Genomic DNA, 21,915 nt, shown 5'->3' on the forward strand with positions numbered 1-21,915 from the left:
TAGTGACCCCGACTTCATCTCTTGGATGCGCTCGTCTGTTGCTTGTCCTGACCTTTATCCTGATTCTCATCTCATACCCATCATAAAAAATGGAATTTATGATCCAAGTGGCCAAATTTTACGAGAATCCCGGACCCCAAGAATCATAGAAAACACTAAACTGTCCAGATTAAATATTTTCTCACTGGGACCATAGTGCTTAAATAAATACCGAACTTCATATTACCTCCTGATATCCCCATCCTATTATTGTACAGCCAATACCAATCCAGATAATTCTCTGTTATCAATATTATCTGTCTACAGGGAAACCTTCATAGATGATGGCACCAATGAGGATGGAGGAGGACCGGAGTCACATGACTGAGAAGGTACTAAACCTCACCCTGGAGATCATCTACCTGCTGACCGGAGAGGTGAGGAGGATTCTGGGAGGTCACATGACATCACTCTTACCTCTATTAATAAAACACAGACCTGACCGGAGAGGTGAGGAGGATTCTGGGATTCTAACATGATATTCATTTTGGTTCCTTAATACAGAGATTTCCTCTTCGGAAGTCAGGAGATCATATGACCATCACATTGCCTCCATGTGACTTCCTAAAACCTGAGAGACACAACATGCAGAAGATTCTAGAAGTCTCCAAGAAGATGATGGAGCTGCTGACAGGAGAGGTGAGCGGTGCTGGGAATTCTGGGACATTATCCAGTAACAGACAAGGGATGTGTCTGGATGGTGACTGTATCATTGTGTGTGTCAGGTTCCTATAAGGTGTCAGGATGTCACTGTCTATTTCTCCATGGAGGAGTGGGAGTATTTAGAAGGACACAAGGATCTCTACAAGGACGTCATGATGGAGAATCAGCCGCCTCTCACATCACCGGGTAAGGGGAGACTTTATTGTGAAGGAGAGAGCAGTATGGAGGCTCCACCTAGATCCCCCATCATCTGATAAAACACATAGAAACAATGTATTCAGTCAGTGTGTGTGTTTCCTACAGATGGATCCAGTAATGGGAACCCACCAGAGAGATGTCCCCGTTCTCTGTATTCCTGGGATTCCACACAGGAAGATCACACCATCCCTCACCATCATCAGGTAGGTGAAGATGAATGTCGAGATCATAAAAGTGATCTGACTGTATGAAAATATATTCCACTTTTAGGTATAAGGTTATTTGTGCTCACATTTTAAAGAAACCATTCCCTGCTATTTTGTTTGTTTAGAATGAAAATTTTATAGATATAAAAGATGAGGTTAAAGAGGAAGAAGAGACGTATGTGAGGGGTGATCAGCAGTTCAGGGAAGAGGTTGGGATGATGGACAAAGTTAAAGAGGAGGAATCTTCTCCAGACATCAGCACAGGTGAGTGATGGCCACTAAATACAAAAACTGTTTGGGTATAGGGATTGATCTTTGAGGATCAGTAGATCCACTTCTGCAATGACGTCATGTTGAAGAATCAGCCGCCCCTCACAATACCGGGTAAGAGGAGACTTTATTGTAAAGGAGAGAGCAGTAGAGAGGCTCCACCTAGACCCCCCCCCCCCCCCATTATCTGATAAACACATAGAAACAATGTATTCAGTCAGTGTGTGTGTGTTTCCTACAGATGGATCCAGTAATGGGAACCCACCAGAGAGATGTCCCCATCCTCTGTTATCCAGAGATTCCACACAAGTTAACATTAAAGAAGAGATAAAAGAGGAGGATGATGAGGATTTTGTAATGGAGGAGGCAGAGTTTCCAAAAGGTCCCAGAAAGCAGTACCAGGACACCATGGTGGAGTCATCCAGTTTGTCAGGAACGCTCCCTGTGCACACTAAAGTGCTGTCATGAATCTGCCACCTAAGGGTTAACCTAGCTCAGACTAATTTCATTAATTGGCAATAGGCTGCCTTATTTAAGCACCTCAGAAGCACAGTGTCATTGCTGTCTGATCTGAAGCTTCTCCTGTGTCCCTGAACCTGAAACCTGTTGTATCCAGTTTGATTCCTGTTTGACCTCCTGGCTTGTCCCTCACCTCGCTTGTCTGCTGCCCGCCCTGACCTCGGCTTGTTTGTGACCACTCTTTTGCCTTATCCTTGTCTGTTTATCTGCCACCAGATCCAGACCTGTTTACCTCCTGGCAGGGCAACCCCGAGGACCGCGACCTGGTGATATACACGCAGCAAAATCCAACCTCACCATCTGAGGCTCTGGTGAAGACCGGTTGGCACTTAGATTCCGCACCTCGGGTTAGCCTGCGTCTACTGCCTGGGTGACTCGTCTGTGCCCCATCCCTCGGTGAGCTAGAGGCTACCCTCTGCACGTCAGGCTCGCCTCCAGAGTCCTGACAGTATCAGACAGCCATGTCGCAGCCTGCAAGAGGGGCCTCACCATTGGATGAGATCTGCCAGCATCTCACAACTTTATCTCAAGCCGTAAAGACACTTCAGGAGGGCTACATGCATCTGGAGGAACGGATGCGTTCTGCACCTGGGAACCCCCCTGTGATGACAGATTCTTCTTCCTCGGTACCAGCAGAACCTACTCCAGGTCCCACAGTAGTGATGTTGCCACCTGAACCCCGGGTCCCTACACCCGAAAAGTTCTCAGGGGACAGAGGCAAGTTCAGGGCGTTTCGCAACGCATGTGAATTATATTTCTTTCTGCAACCTCGGACTTTTTCCTTGGAGGCTACCAAAGTGGGCTTTGTCATCTCCCTGCTCCTGGATGAACCACAGTCTTGGGCTCATCGGCTTATTGAAGAGCGCAGTCATCATCTTATTGTCTTTCTTCAGTGCCATGGCTCAGCTGTATGACGACCCTTAGCGAACCTCCACCGCTGAAGCTGCTCTGCATGCGCTTCAGCAGGGTCAAAGAGATGTGGAAGACTGTAACAGACTTTAGGCGTTGGAGTTCCGACACCCAGTGGAATGACGCTGCATTACGGTATCAGTTTCGTTTAGGTCTCTCTGAAGGGCTGAAGGATGAGCTAGCCCGGGTTGGGGTTCCTGACACCCTAGAGACTCTAATAAATCTGGCTATCCAGATAGACCGCTGGCTCAGGGAACGCCGTGCAGAACGTTCCACCCAGCAGCCTCGTCCAGCCTGGATGATGCCGCGGTTCGCGGCCTCGGTAAACGTCCCTTCCTTTAATCCGATTCCTACCAGCTCTGCTCCTGCAAACCTTGCTACGGATGTCCCAGAACCCATGCAGCTTGGGGTTAAGAGACCTGCCCTGTCTACTGAAGAAAGGCATCGCCGGCGACAGAACAATCTCTGCCTGTACTGTGGAGAAGCCGGTCACTACGTGCGTTCCTGCCCTGCGAAGCTACGTAAGTGCCTTTCCATCTCCCCATCCAGTGGTCCAGCATCCGCTTCCAGTGCTTCTCACCTAGCCTTCCCTGTCTCGTTTCAGCTTCCAGGAGGTAGCATATCAGTAACCGCGATTATTGACTCCGGAGCATGTAGTTGCTTTATCGACCTGTCATTCGCTGTTCAACGGGGTATTCCACTTCAACCCAAGACCCAAGGACTTACCATCTTCCTGGCTGATGGTTCCCACATCAGTTCCGGACCTGTAACCCAGGAGACTCCTTCTCTCCTCATGATCTCCTCTTGTGACCATAAGGAACTAATAAGCCTAGACGCTATTGCGTCCCCCTTGTTTCCAGTCATCTTGGTTGAAGGCACACAACCCCCAAATCGACTGGACCTCTGGAGTCCTCAAGTTCCCATCTACCTACTGCTTGAATTCCTGCCTGCCTGACTCTCTCAGCTCCTCCAGAACCTTGCTGTGCCTAGAATCTGATCCAGATTTATGCTCTGTTGTGCCTGAAGCTTATCATAATTTTCTGGACGTTTTCAGCAAACGTGGGGCTGAGACCCTTCCCCCTCATCGTCCTTATGACTGCCCTATAGAGCTGCTTCCAGGGGCAGAGATTCCGTTTGGTCGTATCTACCCACTATCCGAACGGGAGTTGGAGGTTCTTAAGGAATACGTGGACGAAAGCTTAAACAAGGGTTTCATCCGTCCATCTACTTCCCCAGCAGGAGCAGGAATCTTTTTTGTAGAAAAAAAGGATCACTCTCTCTGTCCTTGTGTGGATTACCGAGAGTTGAATAAAGTCACGGTTAAAAACCGATATCCTCTCCCCTTGGTTCCAGAACTCTTTCAGAGATTAAGGTCTGCTGTCTTGTTTACCAAATTAGACTTGCGTGGGGCCTACAATTTGGTTCGTATCTGCGAAGGGGACGAGTGGAAAACGGCGTTCCGTACCAGGTTTGGGCATTTCGAGTACCTGGTGATGCCCTTCGGTCTCTGCGACGCCCCGGCTACATTCCAGCATTTTGTAAACGACATCTTCAGAGACTGGCTTGACACCTTCGTAATTGTCTATTTAGACAATATTTTAATCTTTTCTGCATCTCTGGACCAGCATCGGGAGCACGTCAGGAACGTTCTCGGCCGCCTCCGCCAACATGGACTCTATGCTAAGGCCGAGAAATGTGAATTTGAACAGCAAAGCATTCAGTTCTTGGGCCTGATCATATCCACCGAAGGAGTTAGGATGGATCCTCAAAAAGTTTCAGCTATCCTGGATTGGCCGGCTCCATCTGACAAAAAGGGGGTGCAGCGCTTTGTTGGATTTGCAAATTTTTACAGGAGATTCATTAAGGGGTTCTCTACCATCATCTTCCCTATCACACAGCTTACCAAGCAGAACATTCGCTTCCATTGGTCCCCTGAAGCCCAGACCGCCTTCTCAGTCCTGAAAAAGCTGTTTACTACTGCTCCCATCCTGAGACACCCTGATCCCACCTTACCTTACCTCCTTGAGGTAGATGCCTCAGAAGTGGCTGTAGGGGCTGTTATCTCCCAAAGACAGGGAGTTAAAGACTTGGTACACCCTGTAGCCTTCTTTTCCCGCAAACTCTCTCCAGCGGAGAGAAACTATGATGTGGGCGATCGTGAACTTTTGGCCATCAAGGTGGCACTCGAGGAGTGGCGATATTTACTCGAAGGGGCAGCACATCCCATCCTTATCTTCACCGACCACAAGAACCTTGAATACTTGAGATCTGCTAAACGGCTGAGACCACGCCAGGCACGGTGGGCTCTGTTCTTTTCAAGGTTCGCGTTTCATATTACTTACCGACCTGGTTCCAAGAACGTCAAACCAGACGCACTCTCCCGCATGTTCGATGACCCGAAGGAAATTCCTGTACCTGACACCATCCTGTCTGAAGGTAACTTTCTTCTTCCATTAACTAATCTGATGGCTCATATTAAACAGGCTTCTGTGAGTATTCCCTGTCTTCCTGAAATTTCTCTGGTACCTAAGGACGGTTTGCTATGGTTTGGGGACAAGATCTTCGTTCCAGAAGATGTCCGAATGTCGGTTCTGGGTTCTTGTCATGACCATCCCTTGGCAGGTCACTTTGGAGTCCGTAAGACCCTTGACTTGCTGCAGCGTACATTCTGGTGGCCTGACCTGGAAAAAAGTTGTAGGGACTACGTGTCTTCCTGTGCTGTGTGTTCCCGAAGCAAGCCCGCGAGAAGTAAGTCATGGGGTCTCCTTAGACCACTTCCAGTTCCTGATAGACCGTGGAGGATGATCGCCATGGATTTTATTGCGGAACTTCCTCCTTCTAAGAGATGCTCTGCCATTTTTGTTGTTGTGGATCGATTGTCTAAAATGGCCCATTTTTTGCCCCTCAGGGGTACTCCCTCTGCCAAGGAAACCGCAGAAGTCTTCATAAAAGAGATTGTTAGGCTTCACGGGGTACCTGCAAATATTGTCTCTGACAGAGGGGTGCAGTTCACCTCACGCTTCTGGAAAGCATTATGCAGTCTGTTGAAGATTGAATTATCCTTGTCTTCTGCTTACCACCCACAGACTAATGGGCAGACAGAGAGGACCAACCAGACCTTGGAACAGTACATTTGGTGTTTTACCACCTTTGTTCAAGACGATTGGGTGGCCTTGCTGCCATTCGCAGAGTTTGCCTATAATAATGCTAAACATTCTGTTACTGGACAATCTCCATTCTTCTCAAACTACGGCTTCCACCCATCCTTCTTGCCTGATATCCCGTCTGACTCTGGAGTCCCTGCAGTACAGGACACTATTAATTTCTTTGCTCGCAACAGCAAATTACTGCAAGAAGCCATACTTAAGGCACAAACGGCATCTAAGAAGATCTTTGATAGAAGAAGGGGAGAATTAATTCTTCAACCAGGTGACCAGGTTTGGTTGTCCACAAGTAACCTTTGTTTAGCCTGTCCATCTAAAAAATTGGCTCCCAGGTTTATTGGACCCTTTCCGGTCAAGAGGAAACTTAATGAAGTTTCCTATGAGTTATCTTTACCCAATTCACTCCGCATTCACCCAGTATTTCACGTCTCCTTGTTAAAGCCTGCAGTTCCCAATACCTTCCCTGGTAGGAGTTCAGAGCCACCCGAACCTGTAATCGTTGATGGAGATGTGGAATATGAAGTAGAAGCTATTGTGGACTGCCGGAAGAGAGGAAACCTGTTACAGTACCTTGTCAAGTGGAAGGGTTATGGTCCAGAAGAAAACTCTTGGGAGCCTGAACGAAACATCCACGCTATGGAACTTATCCAGGCTTTCTTTCGCAGTCACCCACAAAAGAGAAACCTATTGGGCACCCGGAGGTTGCCCTTAAGGGGGGGGGCAATGTCAGGAACGCTCCCTGTGCACACTAAAGTGCTGTCATGAATCTGCCACCTAAGAGTTAACCTAGCTCAGACTAATTTCATTAATTGGCAATAGGCTGCCTTATTTAAGCACCTCAGAAGCACAGTGTTTTTGCTGTCTGATCTGAAGCTTCTCCTGTGTTCCTGAACCTGAAACCTGTTGTATCCAGTTTGATTCCTGTTTGACCTCCTGGCTTGTCCCTCACCTCGCTTGTCTGCTGCCTGCCCTGACCTCGGCTTGTTTGTGACCACTCTTTTGCCTTATCCTTGTCTGTTTATCTGCCACCAGATCCGGACCTGTTCACCTCCTGGCAGGGCAACCCCGAGGACCGCGACCTGGTGCTATACACGCAGCAAAATCCAACCTCACCATCTGAGGCTCTGGTGAAGACCGGTTGGCACTTTGATTCCGCACCTCGGGTTAGCCTGCGTCTACTGCCTGGGTGACACATCTGTGCTCCATCCCTCGGTGAGCTAGAGGCTACCCTCTGCACGTCAGGCTCGCCTCCAGAGTCCTGACACAGTTACAGAAACCCACCAGAGAGAAGTCCCCGTCCTCTGTATTCCTGGGATTCCACACAGGAAGATCACACCATCCCTCACCATCATCAGGTAGATGAGAATGTAGGAAAGTGATCCCAAACCATAAGAGATATCATTCTTCTATTATTATTATTTTTTTGTATTTAATATTATTTCTGCCAATTTGTTGGTTTAGGATGAAGATCTGATAAATGTACAAATAGGGGTTATAAAGGAAAAGACGTATGTGAGGGGTGATCAGCATTTTACAGAGGAGGTTGGGATGATGGACGCAGTTAAAGAGGAAGAAACTTCTCCACATATCAGCTCGGGTAATTATGCAAGAATGGGTTAAAGGTTACTTAGTGATGTTTTGGTTGGGTGGTATCATTGATCTGGTTAGTTGTCATAGTTTGCTGTTGTGATTGCACCCAGTTCCACCACAGATCTCTTTTACACTTTGAAATGCTCGACCAACATACACTGCTCCAAAGAATGAAAGGAACACTTTGAAAACACAACAGATCTCAATGGGGAAAAATGTCATGTTGGATATCTATACTGGTATGGACTGGGTAATGTGTTAGGATCTATACTGGTATGGACTTGGTAATGTGTTAGGATCTATACTGGTATGGACTGGGTAATGTGTTATTATCTATACTGGTATGGACTGGGTAATGTGTTAGGATCTACAGTCAGGTCCATAAATATTGGGACTTCCGGGACCAAGCTGGTCCAGGGGGAGTGGCCTGGAGAGGACGAGATGTGAGGACGTGTGAGTAGGAGCTCCCGCTAACCCCTCTCCCGGACTCACCCGACACGGCACAGCTATAGCGGCATGCAAACGAATAACCCGGCCAAGAATCGCCCAGTGACCCGCTCGGCCAGCGAACGATCAGCGGTAGACAGACGCCAGCCACAGAGGAAATCGGACGGCGGTATTCAGCAATACTTCCAGCATCAGCCGCCCGGAGCACCTGAAACAAAGATGGCGGCGGCACGTGTGGGTACACAGCCCAAACAGAGCATGCAACAGCGCACAGAGAAAGGGGAAAAGCTGCTGGAAGAGAGCTTAGCAAACCCAGTGGCGATGGGGAGAGAAGCCGAAGCGGACCTTGGTAGCCAGCAGGAGAGCGGCAGCCCAGAAATTAAAGATCTATTGAAAGCATTGCCGACAAAAACAGAGATTGAAGCCCTGATTATGAGGATTGAGGAAACACATCGGCGAGACATACAGGAGCTCCGTAAGGAAATGACTCAAGTGACCAACAAAGTTACCTCAAACGAAGCTGAAACTACACGGGTAAAAGACCAAGTAGCCAATATAAAGAAAACGACAGAGTCACTACTAGAGCTTACTACTAATATGCAGCTACGCATTGAGGACTCAGAAGACCGGAGCCGCAGAGGGAATTTAAAGCTGAGAGGTGTACCAGAGGTGGAAGGGGAAAATCTGCAGGAGAAGGTGAGAGACATTTTTTTAAAAGTACTCGCCCCCACCTCACACCCTGCGGCCCCTTTGGAAATAGACAGGGTCCACAGAGTAACAGGGTACAGATATACAGACCCTAGTAGACCCCGTGATATAGTATGTAAGATGCATTACTATACACAGAAAGAGGAGATCCTCCGCAAAGCCTGGGATATAGGCATAGTCGAAATCGCAGGGGCTAAAATAAAAATACTCCCGGACATGTCTAAAAATACACTATATCACAGATCGTTACTACGGCCACTGTTGGACAGAGCAAAGCAGCAAAGTTTTAAGTACAGATGGGGATACCCGCTGGCAGTAAATTTTTTTCAAAGAAAGAGACATGTTTGTTCTGCGCACCCCGACAGACATACCCAGCTTATTTGAATTTCTTGGTATTGAACCTGTTCGGGTGGAGGACTGGCGTGCAATTGACCCTAGGAAAATGGGGTATTCAAACTGGAACCCCTGTGAAGGGGGGTGGAACGGAAGTGGAAACACAAAAGCGTAGACCCAAGAAGCCTGAGAGATTGGAGGATCAAACTGAAGGAAAAGAGTGGAGGGGAAGAAATGATGAAGGACTACCAATACAGGGTTTTTTTTTTTTTTTTTCTTCCCCCCCCCCCCCCCTTAGTTCTTCTCCACCTGCCCCCTCCTTTTTTTTTTTTTTTTTTAGCCGCCTTTCCCCCCCCTTTGGTTTTCTTTTTTTTTTTTCTCCCCACCTCCGGTAGGGATCGAGAGACATTGTTCCCTTCACACCTCTGTATAAAAATTTTCTTTCTCAGTGAACTTGAACTATTGAACTTGAACTATTCCACTTATAAGGAGATCAATTGAAAAGGAGGGTTTTTTTTTTTTCTTCCTTTTGTGGGGTGGTGGTTTTCTTATTTATTATTTGCACATATATTAATAGAGCACAAGAGTCATGAATCACGAGTGTAGAGTGATGTTGGGGGTCCTTTATGGGATATGAAGGGCCTGTGTTTTTGTTTTTTTTTTTCTGGGGTGTTTTCCTTTTTTGATGTGTGAAGCTATTTATATTCCTTTTTTTTTTGTACACAATTAGATAATTTTCTAATTGGAATAAGAGGGGTAAGACAGCAGGGAGCTGCCTTCACATTTATAAATAACTGTAAACTGTTGTAAATTCGATCTACTGAATAGCACTATGGGGTTTTTTTTTTTTTTTTGGTGGAATACATATGTTAAAAGGACCATCTAAGGGGTCCCTAAAGAGGGTGAAGGAGCACGGAGAGAGGGGAGGGTCATTATCCCCCTCCCCCCTTTTGTCTTTTTTTTTTCCCTCCTCTTTGAGAGTAGAACACTATAGATACTCTCCAGAAGGTGTGAAGGGTAGTGAAAGAATCAATTAACTATCTGTAGGCCTGGAGAACCTGTATGGGGGGGAGGGGGGACGGTGGAAGTATTGTGAGACTGGAACTGGGGTAGGGAGGAGGGAATGGGGGAGAGGGAAAGGATAGAGGAAGGAGAAGGGGCCCACCCTATCTTCTTCCCTTTCCCTTTTTTTTTTTTTTTTTTTTTTTTTATCTGAGACCAGCATGTTAATAAATCAATAGAGGGCGTGGTAGATATTGGATACAGTAATTGGAGTAAAGGGGCCATTATATTAGGGAAGAGGGGAAGAGGGGAATGGAACAGAATGGGGGTAATATATAGACCCCTCTCAGTTACGTATTAAATTTACTGGTTCCCTTCTTTCTCTCTTTTTCCTTTCAGTTTTTTTTTTTTTTTTTGGATCGGAGGCCGATTGGCGATTAACCCGGCCAGGTCGAGATTATTATTGATTGACTGACTGATTCTAAAAAGGGACAGAAATGGGACCCCTTTCTCTTTTTCCCTTTGGCGTTTTTTTTTTCTTTTTTCTTTTTTTTTTTTTTTTCCCTGTGGCATAAGCGGAATGCAACGCTCGTTTTTTTCAAATTTCACCCCTCTGTCGCTTGACGCGATATAAGAGGAAGATGGGAGAAAAGGAGGCCGGGAGAGGTAGACAGAGAAAGGGAATGAACTTATATGCATAAATGCTGAAAGATTACGGAGATGATCAGTGTCGGTGTTCGGGGGAGGGAAGGGAGAGTTTTATTCTCTAACCTAATCCAACCATAACCCCATTTAGGAAAGTGCTCAAAGAACCAACATAGTTTGGATGAGCTACCCAGCGTAAAGCTATTTAGCGATCTCTCTAAAGTTGAGAGGCCAAGAGGGTATCCCCCCTTCTCCCCCCCTACCCCCCTTAGAATAAATTATTTTCTTTTTTTTTTCTTTTTTTTTTTTTTCTTCTCTCTTCTTCTTTTCCCCTCTTTAGCAATGGAAAACATAAGAATTTTATCTATTAATGCAAAAGGCCTTAACACTCCAGAGAAAAGGAGAATCCTGTTGGATGACCTGAATAGATCTAGGATAGACATTGCAATGGTACAGGAGACACATTTCAGAGAGGATAAATGCCCGAAGTTGGGCAATAATTCCTTCCCCATAGTATACCATTCTACCAACTGGGAGGCAAAGTCGAGGGGTGTATCCATCCTCCTATCAAGGAACATACCTTGGAAGTGTACCCAAATTTTGAACGACCCAAATGGTCGTTATCTATATGTAAAAGGGACCATACGAGAGACTATAGTCACGTTAGCTAACATGTATGTCCCAAATGTAAAACAGGACTGTTTTTTGAGGAGGAGCATGGATACACTTAATGACTTTAGAGAGGGTCATTTAATATTACGGGGGGATATGAATATCCCCTTGATCCCTTCAGAGGACACATCTAGGGGCCTATCATCAATCCTGCCTAGAGTGAGAAAGCAGTTCGCTAAGATACTACAGGAGGGACAATTAATTGACGCATGGCGCATAATGCACCCAAGAGAAAGAGATTACTCATTCTACTCCTCTTTACACCAACAATACTCCCGCATAGATTACTTTTTAATTCCACACAATCAATTGCATGCCATAAAAGACATAATGATGGGCTCAACAACTTGGTCAGACCACGCCCCAATTACCATGATCTACGAATTACCAGACAAAAGAGAAAGGAGAGAAACAACGTGGAGACTGAATGAAAACCTTTTACAAGATCAGGTGACTATGACAGAGGTGGAATCAGAAATGGAATTTTTTTTTTTAACTAACACTATTGCAGACTCAGACCCAGGGATAATATGGGAAGCGCATAAAGCAGTTATAAGAGGTATTTTCATTAAGCATGGGGCTAGGATAAAAAAACAACGAACTAAACAATTAGAACAGCTACTCCAACTGCTAAATAAAACAGAAGCAAAACATAAACATGCACCGTCAGAGGAGGGAAAGGCAGAACTTTTGAAAATAAGAAAAGACATCAACGAACTCCTAGCCTTTAGAGTTAAAGCAGCAATTCAGAAAACTAAAAGGATTACATATGAATCAGGGGATAAATGTGGGAAGTTGTTAGCAAAATCACTTAGAGACCAAAACTTGACAACTTATATACCACATTTAGTAACTGACGTAGGACAGAAACTCACATACCCCAAACAGATAACTCAGGAATTCAAAAAATACTACGAAACATTATATAATTTAACCACTTAAGCCCCGGAGGATTTGGCTGCTAAAAGACCAGGGTTTTTTTTGCGATTTTTTACTGCGTGACTTTAACGGACAATTGCGCCGGTCGTGCGACGCTGTACCTAAACGAATTTGACGTCCTTTTTTTCCCACAAACAGAGCTTTCTTTTGGTGGCATTTGATCACCTGTGCGATTTTTTGATCATGCGCTATAAACAAAAAAAGAGCGTAAATTTTGCAAAAACAACAATATTTTTCACATTTTTTTATATGAAATTCCCCAAAAAAAAAATGTAAAAATCAAAATTTTTTAACATTTTCGGCCAATTTGTTTTATGCTACATATGTTTGGTAAAAAAAATCGCAAAAAGCGTATTTTGATTGGTTTGCGCAAAAGTTATCGCGTTTACTAACAAAGGGAAAGATTTTTGTCATTTTTGGTGTTTTTTTTTTAACGCGTAATGGCGGCGATCTGCAATTTTTTTTCCGGTACTGCGACATTGCGGCGGACAGATCGGACCCTTGACTGACATTTTTTGACACTTTTGGGGGTACCAGTGACATTACTGCAGTAATCAGTGCTATACATATGCACTGTTACTGTAAAAATGACACTGGCAGGGAAGGGGTTAACTTTATTGGACAGGGAGGGGTTAAGTGTGTCCTAGGGGCGTGTTTCTAACTGTGCAGGGACATTGCTATTGGTGTAAAAGCAAAGATCCACGGTTCTACATAGTAGAACGGTCAGATCTTCACTTTTACACAGGGAGAACTGACAGGCGGCTTGTTTACATAAGCCGCTCTGTCTTTCTCCCTTCACAGGAGCGATCGCAGTGTGACTGGCGGACATCGAGTCCGCCGGTCACACGCACTGACTTGTCTGTGAACGAGCCGCGGCGGGCGCGCACCTCGGCGGGCACGCGCCCGCCCGCAATTGGCTCGCAAGTCAGTGACAGGCGAGTGACGTATCGATACGTCACTCTGCCTGGCCGGGGCTGACCGCCGCAGTATATAGTCGTGCGGCGGTCGGCAACCGGTTAAAAACCCCCACAATCCCACAATCTCAAATGGAGGAGTACGTACAAATTTCACAAATGCCCCAGCTGTCTGAATAGGAGAGTAAGATACTTGAATCACCAATTACATCAGCAGAGATAATGGAAACTATAAAAAATATTAAAGTAGGGAAGGCACCGGGACCTGACGGGTTTACGATCCATTACTATAAGAAACTAATCCCATACTTGAAAGAATTTATGAGAGACATGTTTAACGCTTGGGGGGCAGGGAAAACAATCCCTAAAGAAACCATACACGCACACATTTCGGTAATCCCTAAGGAGGGGAAAGACCCCACCTCGTGTAAAAGCTACAGACCAATTTCCCTGCTGAATACGGACTTTAAAATTTTCACAAAGATCCTAGCAGTTAGATTACAGAAATATCTGACAAAGTTGATCCATCTGGACCAGGTGGGATTTGTCCCAACCCGTGAGGCAAGGGACAATACGACCAAGTTGCTGAGTCTATTACATATAATACACCAAAATAAGACACCAACCGTATTGCTTAATACTGACGCAGAGAAAGCGTTTGATAGGGTGCGGTGGGAGTATATGTTTGTAGTCCTTCGTCATATAGGAATAGGAGAAAAAATGTTAAAATGGATAAAACAGAGTTATTCAACTCCCTCTGCAAAAGTAAAAGTAAATGGAATCCTATCCATGGAGTTTCTAATTACAAACGGAACGAGACAGGGATGTCCCTTGTCCCCGCTCCTGTTTGTATTATCATTGGAACCCTTCTTGTGCAGAATCCGAATGAACTCAGACATTTCAGGTATCAAAGTGGGGAAGGACCAATATAAATTATCAGCGTATGCCGACGACGTGCTATTTTCGATCACGAACCCAGTTATATCACTTCCTAATCTACTAGCGGAACTAGGGAGATATGGAACCCAATCTAACATGAAGATAAACTTCATTAAATCCGAAACAATGGGAATAGAACTTGCAGGGGCACTTCAACAACAATTAAGGGCAAATTTTAAGCTGAACTGGACAAAGACGGCTTTAAAATACCTAGGGACGCTAATCACTCCAAAAATATCACAATTGTTTAACTTGAATTTCATTCCCTTATCAAAATCCATAAATGCATTACTACAAAAGTGGAAAGGAGGAATGCACTCATGGATGGGAAGGTGCAACATAATTAAAATGAGTGTTTTACCAAAATTCTTGTATATTTTCCAGGCACTTCCCATCCATATTCCACCTCGATACTTGTCACAGATTGAAACTATGATAATGAACTTTATTTGGAAATCAAAACGCCAGAGAGTAGGGAGGAAATATCTATTTAAACCCAAAACAGTCAGGTTGGCGGTTCCGAATATGAAGAAATACTATTATGCCGTCCAACTGGGCAGAGTGATTGACTGGTGTCGCCATAGAGAATATAAGTCATGGCCGAATTTAGAGCAGGCACAATGCGAGATATCATTGAAAAGAGCCCCTTGGTGTTATAAGAACTTGCCAGTAGCTATAAAGAAACACCCTATTATAGGAAACACGACCAAAATATGTGCAAAAATATTTAAACAAGACAATCTTACACGGGAGAATTCCTTACTATACCCTGTTTTGGGGAACCCCCTCTTTGAGACAGAATATCAAGACAGGAAATTTAAGGCTTTGGCAGAAAGAGGAATTTTTCAGATCTCTGACTTCCTCTCAGAGACAGGATGGGTGACTATAGAGGAATTAACAGATGGGTCAGGCCATTTTGGCCTAGATTCATGGAGGGCTTTTCAGTTACGTCATTTTTTGAGAACACTGAAAGTCCCTCCGCAGGGAGACAAAGATGTAACACCTTATGAAAAAATATGCACCCAAAATGGAATACTGGAACATACCATATCCAAAATGTACTCCTTGTTAATGACATCAGCAGAATGACATAAATTTCCTTTCTTGGGGGAGTGGGAGAGGGAAATGGGCATTACTTTCTCACCAGAACAAGAAAATCAAATAATTAAGTCAGTAATCGCAACTTCAATGTGCGCTAGAATTCAAGAAATGAATTATAAAATTTTCTCCAGATGGTATTATACTCCGGCTAAAATGAATAAAATCTCTATAGCAAATACAGACCGATGCTGGAGATGTGGGACAGAGAGAGGATCAATGCTCCATATATTCTGGGCATGCCCTAAATTAGAAATATATTGGGAACAGATTTTGAAGACAATACAGAAAATTACGAAAAGCTACATTCCCAAAGAACCAGCTCTCTTTCTGCTCCACGTTCCCAGCACACCGATACAAAACTACAATAACTCCATTATACCACATTTAATAAATGCAGCTAGGACATGTATCCCTCTCAGGTGGAGAGAGACTGAGCCACCTAATATAATTATGTGGCTAAGGAAGGTGGAGGAAATAAATAACTTGGAAAGCCTGGTCTTTTCTGCTTGTCAACAAACTGACAAATATGAGAAGAAATGGAAAGATTACGTTAACTTAGGAGAAGGACAATTTTAAAATACAGAGCAAGAATTAGATAAAATGGATAAACAAGTAGAATGAAAAAGTGTAGGAGGGGAGAGGAGGAGAAAAAGGGGGAAAAAAAAGGAATTTTTTTTTTTTTTTATTGGGGAGGAGGGGAGAGAGGGAAAAGGTTTGAAATGGGAGATTTGGGTTTGGTTATAGAATGCCTAAGGAAGGCTATGGTCTTTTTTTGAGTTGAACTGAATATTTAGTAAATTGCAACGGTGAAAGTTAAAATGTATTGAATATAATGTATATGTAACTGAACTTAAAGAAATAAAGAAATAATTTGAAAAAAAAAAAAATAAAATATTGGGACATCGACACAATTCTAATCTTTTTGGCTCTATACACCATCACAATGGATTTGAAATGAAACAAACAAGATGTGCTTTAACTACAGACTTCCAGCTTTAATTTGAATATATTTACATCCAAATCAGGTGACAGGTGTAGGAATTACAACAGTTTGTATTTATACCTCCCACTTTTTTAAGGGACCAAAAGTAATGGGACAATTGGCTGCTCAGCTGTTCCATGGCCAGGTGTGTGTTATTCCCTCATCATCCCATTTACAAGAAGCAGATAAAAGGTCCAGAGTTCATTTCAAGTGTGCTATTTGCAGTTGGAATATGTTGCTGTCAACTCTCAATATGAGATCCAAAGAGCTGTCACTATCAGTGAAGCAAGCCATCATTAGGCTGGAAAAAAAAAAACCATCAGAGAGATAGCAAAAACATTAGGTGTGGCCAAATCAACTGTTTGGAACATCCTTAAAAAGAAAGAACGTACTGGGGAGCTCAGCAACACCAAAAGACCTGGAAGACCACGGAAAACAACTGTGGTGGATGACATAAGAATTCTTTCCCTGGTGAAGAAAACACTAAACTAATTAGGGGATTGGAGGACCTTGATTATGAAGAGCGTCTGCAATCGCTTGATTTATTCTCCCTGGAGAAGAGACGCCTGAGGGGGGACATGATAGCAATTTTTAAATATCTCAATGGGGATCTCAGCTTAGAAAAAAAGCTGTTTAGTCGAAGGGATTGCATGAGGACTCGGGGGCATACAATGCGATTAGAGGAGAAGCATTTTAACCTCAGGCAACGTGGGGGGTTCTTTACTGTTAGGGCTACAAGATTGTGGAATTCTCTACCACAAGAGGTGGTTTCTGCAGGTAGTATGGTGGCTTTCAAAAGACTATTAGACGTGCATCTCAACGATCAGAACATTCAGGGGTATGAGAGATGATTACAGCCACACACACACCTACACAGGTTGACTGGATGGACTATTGTCTTTATTCAACCTCACCTACTATGTAACTCTTCACAACAGTTGGCCAAGATCACTCTCCAGGAGGTAGGTGTATGTGTGTCAAAGTCAACAATCAAGAGAAGACTTCACCAGAGTGAATACAGAGGGTTCACCACAAGATGTAAACCATTGGTGAGCCTCAAAAACAGGAAGGCCAGATTAGAGTTTGCCAAACAACATCTAAAAAAGTCTTCACAGTTCTGGAACAACATCCTATGGACAGATGAGACCAAGATCAACTTGTACCAGAGTGATGGGAAGAGAAGAGTATGGAGAAGGAAAGGAACTGCTCATGATCCAAAGCATACCACCTCATCAGTGAAGCATGGAGGTGGTAGTGTCATGGTGTGGGCATGTATGGCTGCCAATGGAACTAGTTCTCTTGTATTTATTGATGATGTGACTGCTGACAAAAGCAGCAGGATGAATTCTGAAGTGTTTTGGGCAATATTATCTGCTCATATTCAGCCAAATGCTTCAGAACTCATTGGACGGCGCTTCACAGTGCAGATGGACAATGACCCGAAGCATACTGCGAAAGCAACCAAAGAGTTTTTTAAGGGAAAGAAGTGGAATGTTATGCAATGGCCAAGTCAATCACCTGACCTGAATCCGATTGAGCATGCATTTCACTTGCTGAAGACAAAACTGAAGGGAAAATGCCCCAAGAACAAGGAGGAACTGAAGACAGTTGCAGTAGAGGCCTGGCAGAGCATCACCAGGGATGAAACCCAGCGTCTGGTGATGTCTATGCATTCCAGACTTCAGGCTGTAATTGACCGCAAAGGATTTGCAACCAAGTATTAAAAAAGTGAAAGTTTGATTTATGATTGTTAATCTGTCCCATTATTTTGGTCCCTTAAAAAGTGGGAGGCACATATAAAAACCGTTGTAATTCCTACACCATTCACCTGATTTGGATGTAAATACCCTCAAATTAAAGCTGAAAGTCTGCAGTTAAAGCACATCTTGTTTGTTTCATTTCAAATCCATTGTGGTGGTGTATGGAGCCAAAAAGATTAGAATTGTGTCCATGTCCCATTATTTATGGTCCTGATTGTAGGTCCCGCGAGGGAGCGTTTCACAGCGGCTGCGCCTCAGCCTTATAAATGCTTTCTCTCCTGTGCAGATACAAGCATAAAATGGCATTTTAATTAGGGGGGGCACAGTGTACTGTTGGGGGGCCCCCTCTGCCCCCTAATGACGCCACTGCTGACCTCTGGTAGGGCTTAGCCGCTGTTATTAATGACTAAATCATGGACTAAATAAGGAAGTGCGGGACTTCTTGTGTTGGGAAGATGGCAATGAGTGATAGAGGGGGAGGGGACACTCCTCCTATAATGCCCTCATCACTGTCACTCCTATAAAAGACAGTTCTCGTTGTTTCCTCTCTCTCTGACTAAGGTCCATGAATAAAGAAATGAACTGGTAGGAGATCAGAGGACCCATTTACTAGTTACCTTGAGGGTGGAATTGTAAGATCCTCAGAGACAAAGCTGCCTGATGTGGGCAGAGTCCTGGTTTAGGGGAACCAATCTGCTCATGTCTAGTAATAATCTTTTTATTTCTATTTTAGTAGATGGGCGGGAGATGAGGAAAACCTCAGAGGATTGTCTCACTTTGTCTCCAGACTGTAAAGTAGAAGATGAGAACATCACACAGTATAGTCCAGAAGAAAATCCGGCTACCTCAAATGTCCATCCGGCACCACACAGTGTAGATGGACCATCGTATTCCTCTTATCCTGAGGAACCTCAGACTGTGAGGGACGGTTCCGCCCTACCAACAGATAAGAGGTTTCCCTGTACTGAGTGCAGGAAGTGTTTTAATTATAAATCAGAACTTAAAAGGCATAAAAGATCCCACACGGGCGAGAAGCCGTATTCCTGTCCTGAGTGTGAAAAAAGTTTTTCCAAGAAGTCTCATCTTCACACACATCAGAGATCTCACACGGGGGAGAAGCCGTATTCCTGTCCTGAGTGCGGGAAATGTTTTTCACTAAAGTTCAGACTTTACACACATCAGAGATCTCACACGGGGGAGAAGCCGCATTCCTGTCCTGAGTGCGGGAAATGTTTTTCACGGAAGTCCTATCTTTTTACACATCAGAGATCTCACACTGGGGAGAAACTGTTTTCCTGCCCTGAGTGTGGGAAATTTTTTGCACAGATGTCCCATCTTTACAGACATCAGAGATCTCATATGGGGGAGAAGCCACATTCCTGTCCTGAGTGTGGGAAATGTTTTTCAGATAAGTTCTCTCTTTCCAGACATCAGAGATCTCATACAGGGGAGAAGCCGTATTCCTGTCCTGAGTGTGAAAAAAGTTTTTCAGAGAAGTCTCATCTTCACACACATCAGAGATCTCACACAGGCGAGAAGCCGTATTCCTGTCCTGAGTGTGAAAAAAGTTTTTCCAAGAAGTCTCATCTTCACACACATCAGAGATCTCACACGGGGGAGAAGCCGTATTCCTGTCCTGAATGCGGGAAATGTTTTTCACTAAAGTTCATACTTTACACACATCAGAGATCTCACACGGGGGAGAAGCCGCATTCCTGTCCTGAGTGCGGGAAATGTTTTTCACGGAAGTCCTATCTTTTTACACATCAGAGATCTCACACTGGGGAGAAACTGTTTTCCTGCCCTGAGTGTGGGAAATTTTTTGCACAGATGTCCCATCTTTACAGACATCAGAGATCTCATATGGGGGAGAAGCCACATTCCTGTCCTGAGTGTGGGAAATGTTTTTCAGATAAGTCCTCTCTTTCCAGACATCAGAGATCTCATACGGGGGAGAAACCGTATTCCTGTCCTGAGTGTGGGAAATGTTTTTCACAGAAGTCCAATCTTTTCAAACATCAGAGATCTCACACAGGGGAGAAGCCGCTTTCCCGTCCTGAGTGAGGGAATTGTTCCTCACTGAAGTCCTGTCTTCCTGTACATCAGCGATCCCACACAACCCTGGAGGTGTATTCGTGCCCTGAGTGCGGGAAATGTCTTCTATATGAATGTTGGTGGACATGTGTGGAAGATATACTCTATGGCTGATATTCATCATGTAAGAAACACTTCATAAGGAGATCAGAGATCACCAGAGACATGGATGAAGTGTTGTACCGTGTTGGCTTTTCATTGGCTGAGTACATTTTGGGGTGTAGAGTGGTAAGTAGAGCTGTGAAATGAAGGAATCACCTTCAGAATGTCTTGCTTGTCTGTGTGATAATGATATAGCAGGTTACAGAGCTAGAAGCTGTGAAATCCCATATATCTTTATCAGTAAACTTTACACAAACAAGACAGAAATTCTGAAGTTGATGTCCTTCATTTCAAGGCTCTACTTACCAGTGGTGACCCCGAAGTGTGTCTCTCTGTCTTCAGTCCATCCTTCTCCCATCCCCCAACAGGAGCGAAGGAGAACTGGAAGATAAACTAGGTGAGAACTTCTTTCCTTTGCTCCTGTGTGGGTTTGGGTGGCGTGGCGGTGTGCGGCACGAGAGGTAACACCGCTTGTCTTTATATTTCTACATATCTTGTCTGGATGGAGGTTATTGGTTTGAAAATATTTATACTGTTTGATATTCTGTAAATAATTTCTGTTTTCCCTTTGAAGGGAGATATTATGTGTGGTTTGATGAAGGGATTGGCTCAATAGTTACCACTTCACTTACATGTTTAGTTTTTATAAAATAGATGAACAAATATGACAAGCATTCATTCATCCATGATAAATGTTGGTCTTATTTTATTTCATTCAGTGATTTCCTATGATCATTAGGTCCATCTAGTGGCCATAATGTGGTACTGAACTATTTTTCCTGATTGAGGTACTTTGGAACTAATTAAAAGAAAGATGACACTATGCTAGATAGTGTATCTCCCCGTGCCTAGGAAAAAGGGATTTACTAAAATCGGTATGTGTGATTAGTGTTAAAAAGTAAATAAATAAATAGTGTATGGCAGCAGCTGTGAGGTGAATAGTAGTGACAGGGAAATAGCCTAGGCTATATACAGCGCTTGCCTCAATAAATCAATTGCTACAAATATATGTGAACAAAAATTAAAACTTTCAGTGCAATATGTGGTGAAGCTTCAAATCAATTAAACACATAAAAATTATTTAAACACCCATGGCCACTAGTTGGAGCTGACGATTATAGGAAATCACTGTGTTTATTAGAATACGGCCAGAATTTGTCACGGATGGACACATGCTTGTCACACTCACCCAACATATTCTTTGCATAGACCCCTTAGTTTCCTATGTAGGGGGGGGGGGTCATACTAATCCCTGAGATCATACCCATGTATTTATGAGTACAGTACACATTGAAGGACATAAATACCAGAGCTGTGTTTGCATTATTTTTGCACACATGGAAAAATGCAGATTTTGGGCCTGAAGATTAGATAAAACCCCCAAACATATATTTTCTGAATGCAAAGACCCTGGAGAATAAAATGGTGGTAATTGCAAAGGTGTTCCTCGTACACAAATGTCACCTTCATATCCGGGTTTATTTTCTCCTTTCCCATGGTGTGATCTTTTCTACAATACTTTGTTATAATAATACAACACGTGTATTGTATTGTACACAAATTATTACCGACTCTGCCTCCACATTCCAGACAAGTCATTTTCCTGACCAAATTGGATTTCTTCCTTTACTATTTCCTGATTCTATGACTGCAATCTTGTTTAAAAGTAAAATTATATAACTGATTCTCACGATAAATTTCTTAAGGTGTGGTATCCCT

The 21,915-nt window shown here is 43.9% G+C and overlaps 3 protein-coding genes across 3 annotated transcripts in view; 1 reads left to right on the forward strand and 2 right to left on the reverse strand.

Annotated features, from left to right (window-relative positions):
• LOC309550686 (uncharacterized protein) overlaps window positions 1-21,915 on the forward strand; it is an 801,473-nt gene that overhangs the window by 149,861 nt on the left and 629,697 nt on the right. The window contains exons 3-4 of the mRNA XM_082251021.1: window positions 544-678; window positions 765-888. Of these exons, the coding sequence (XP_082107147.1) occupies window positions 544-678; window positions 765-888 (259 nt within the window). The remainder of the gene's footprint in view (window positions 1-543; window positions 679-764; window positions 889-21,915) is intronic.
• The window catches only part of LOC309549964 (uncharacterized protein), a gene marked incomplete at its 3' end in the record, with an annotated part of 180,661 nt that overhangs the window by 13,401 nt on the left and 145,345 nt on the right, over window positions 1-21,915 (reverse strand). The window lies entirely within an intron of this gene.
• LOC309550702 (uncharacterized protein) overlaps window positions 19,088-21,915 on the reverse strand; it is a 975,511-nt gene continuing 972,683 nt past the window's right edge. The window contains exon 8 of the mRNA XM_082251036.1: window positions 19,088-19,155. Within this exon, the coding sequence (XP_082107162.1) occupies window positions 19,104-19,155 (52 nt within the window). The 3' untranslated portion in view covers window positions 19,088-19,103. The remainder of the gene's footprint in view (window positions 19,156-21,915) is intronic.

The sequence above is a fragment of the Pelophylax lessonae genome, assembly GCF_965119305.1.
Source record: "Pelophylax lessonae genome assembly, chromosome: 3".
Taxonomy (NCBI): Eukaryota; Metazoa; Chordata; class Amphibia; order Anura; family Ranidae; genus Pelophylax; species Pelophylax lessonae.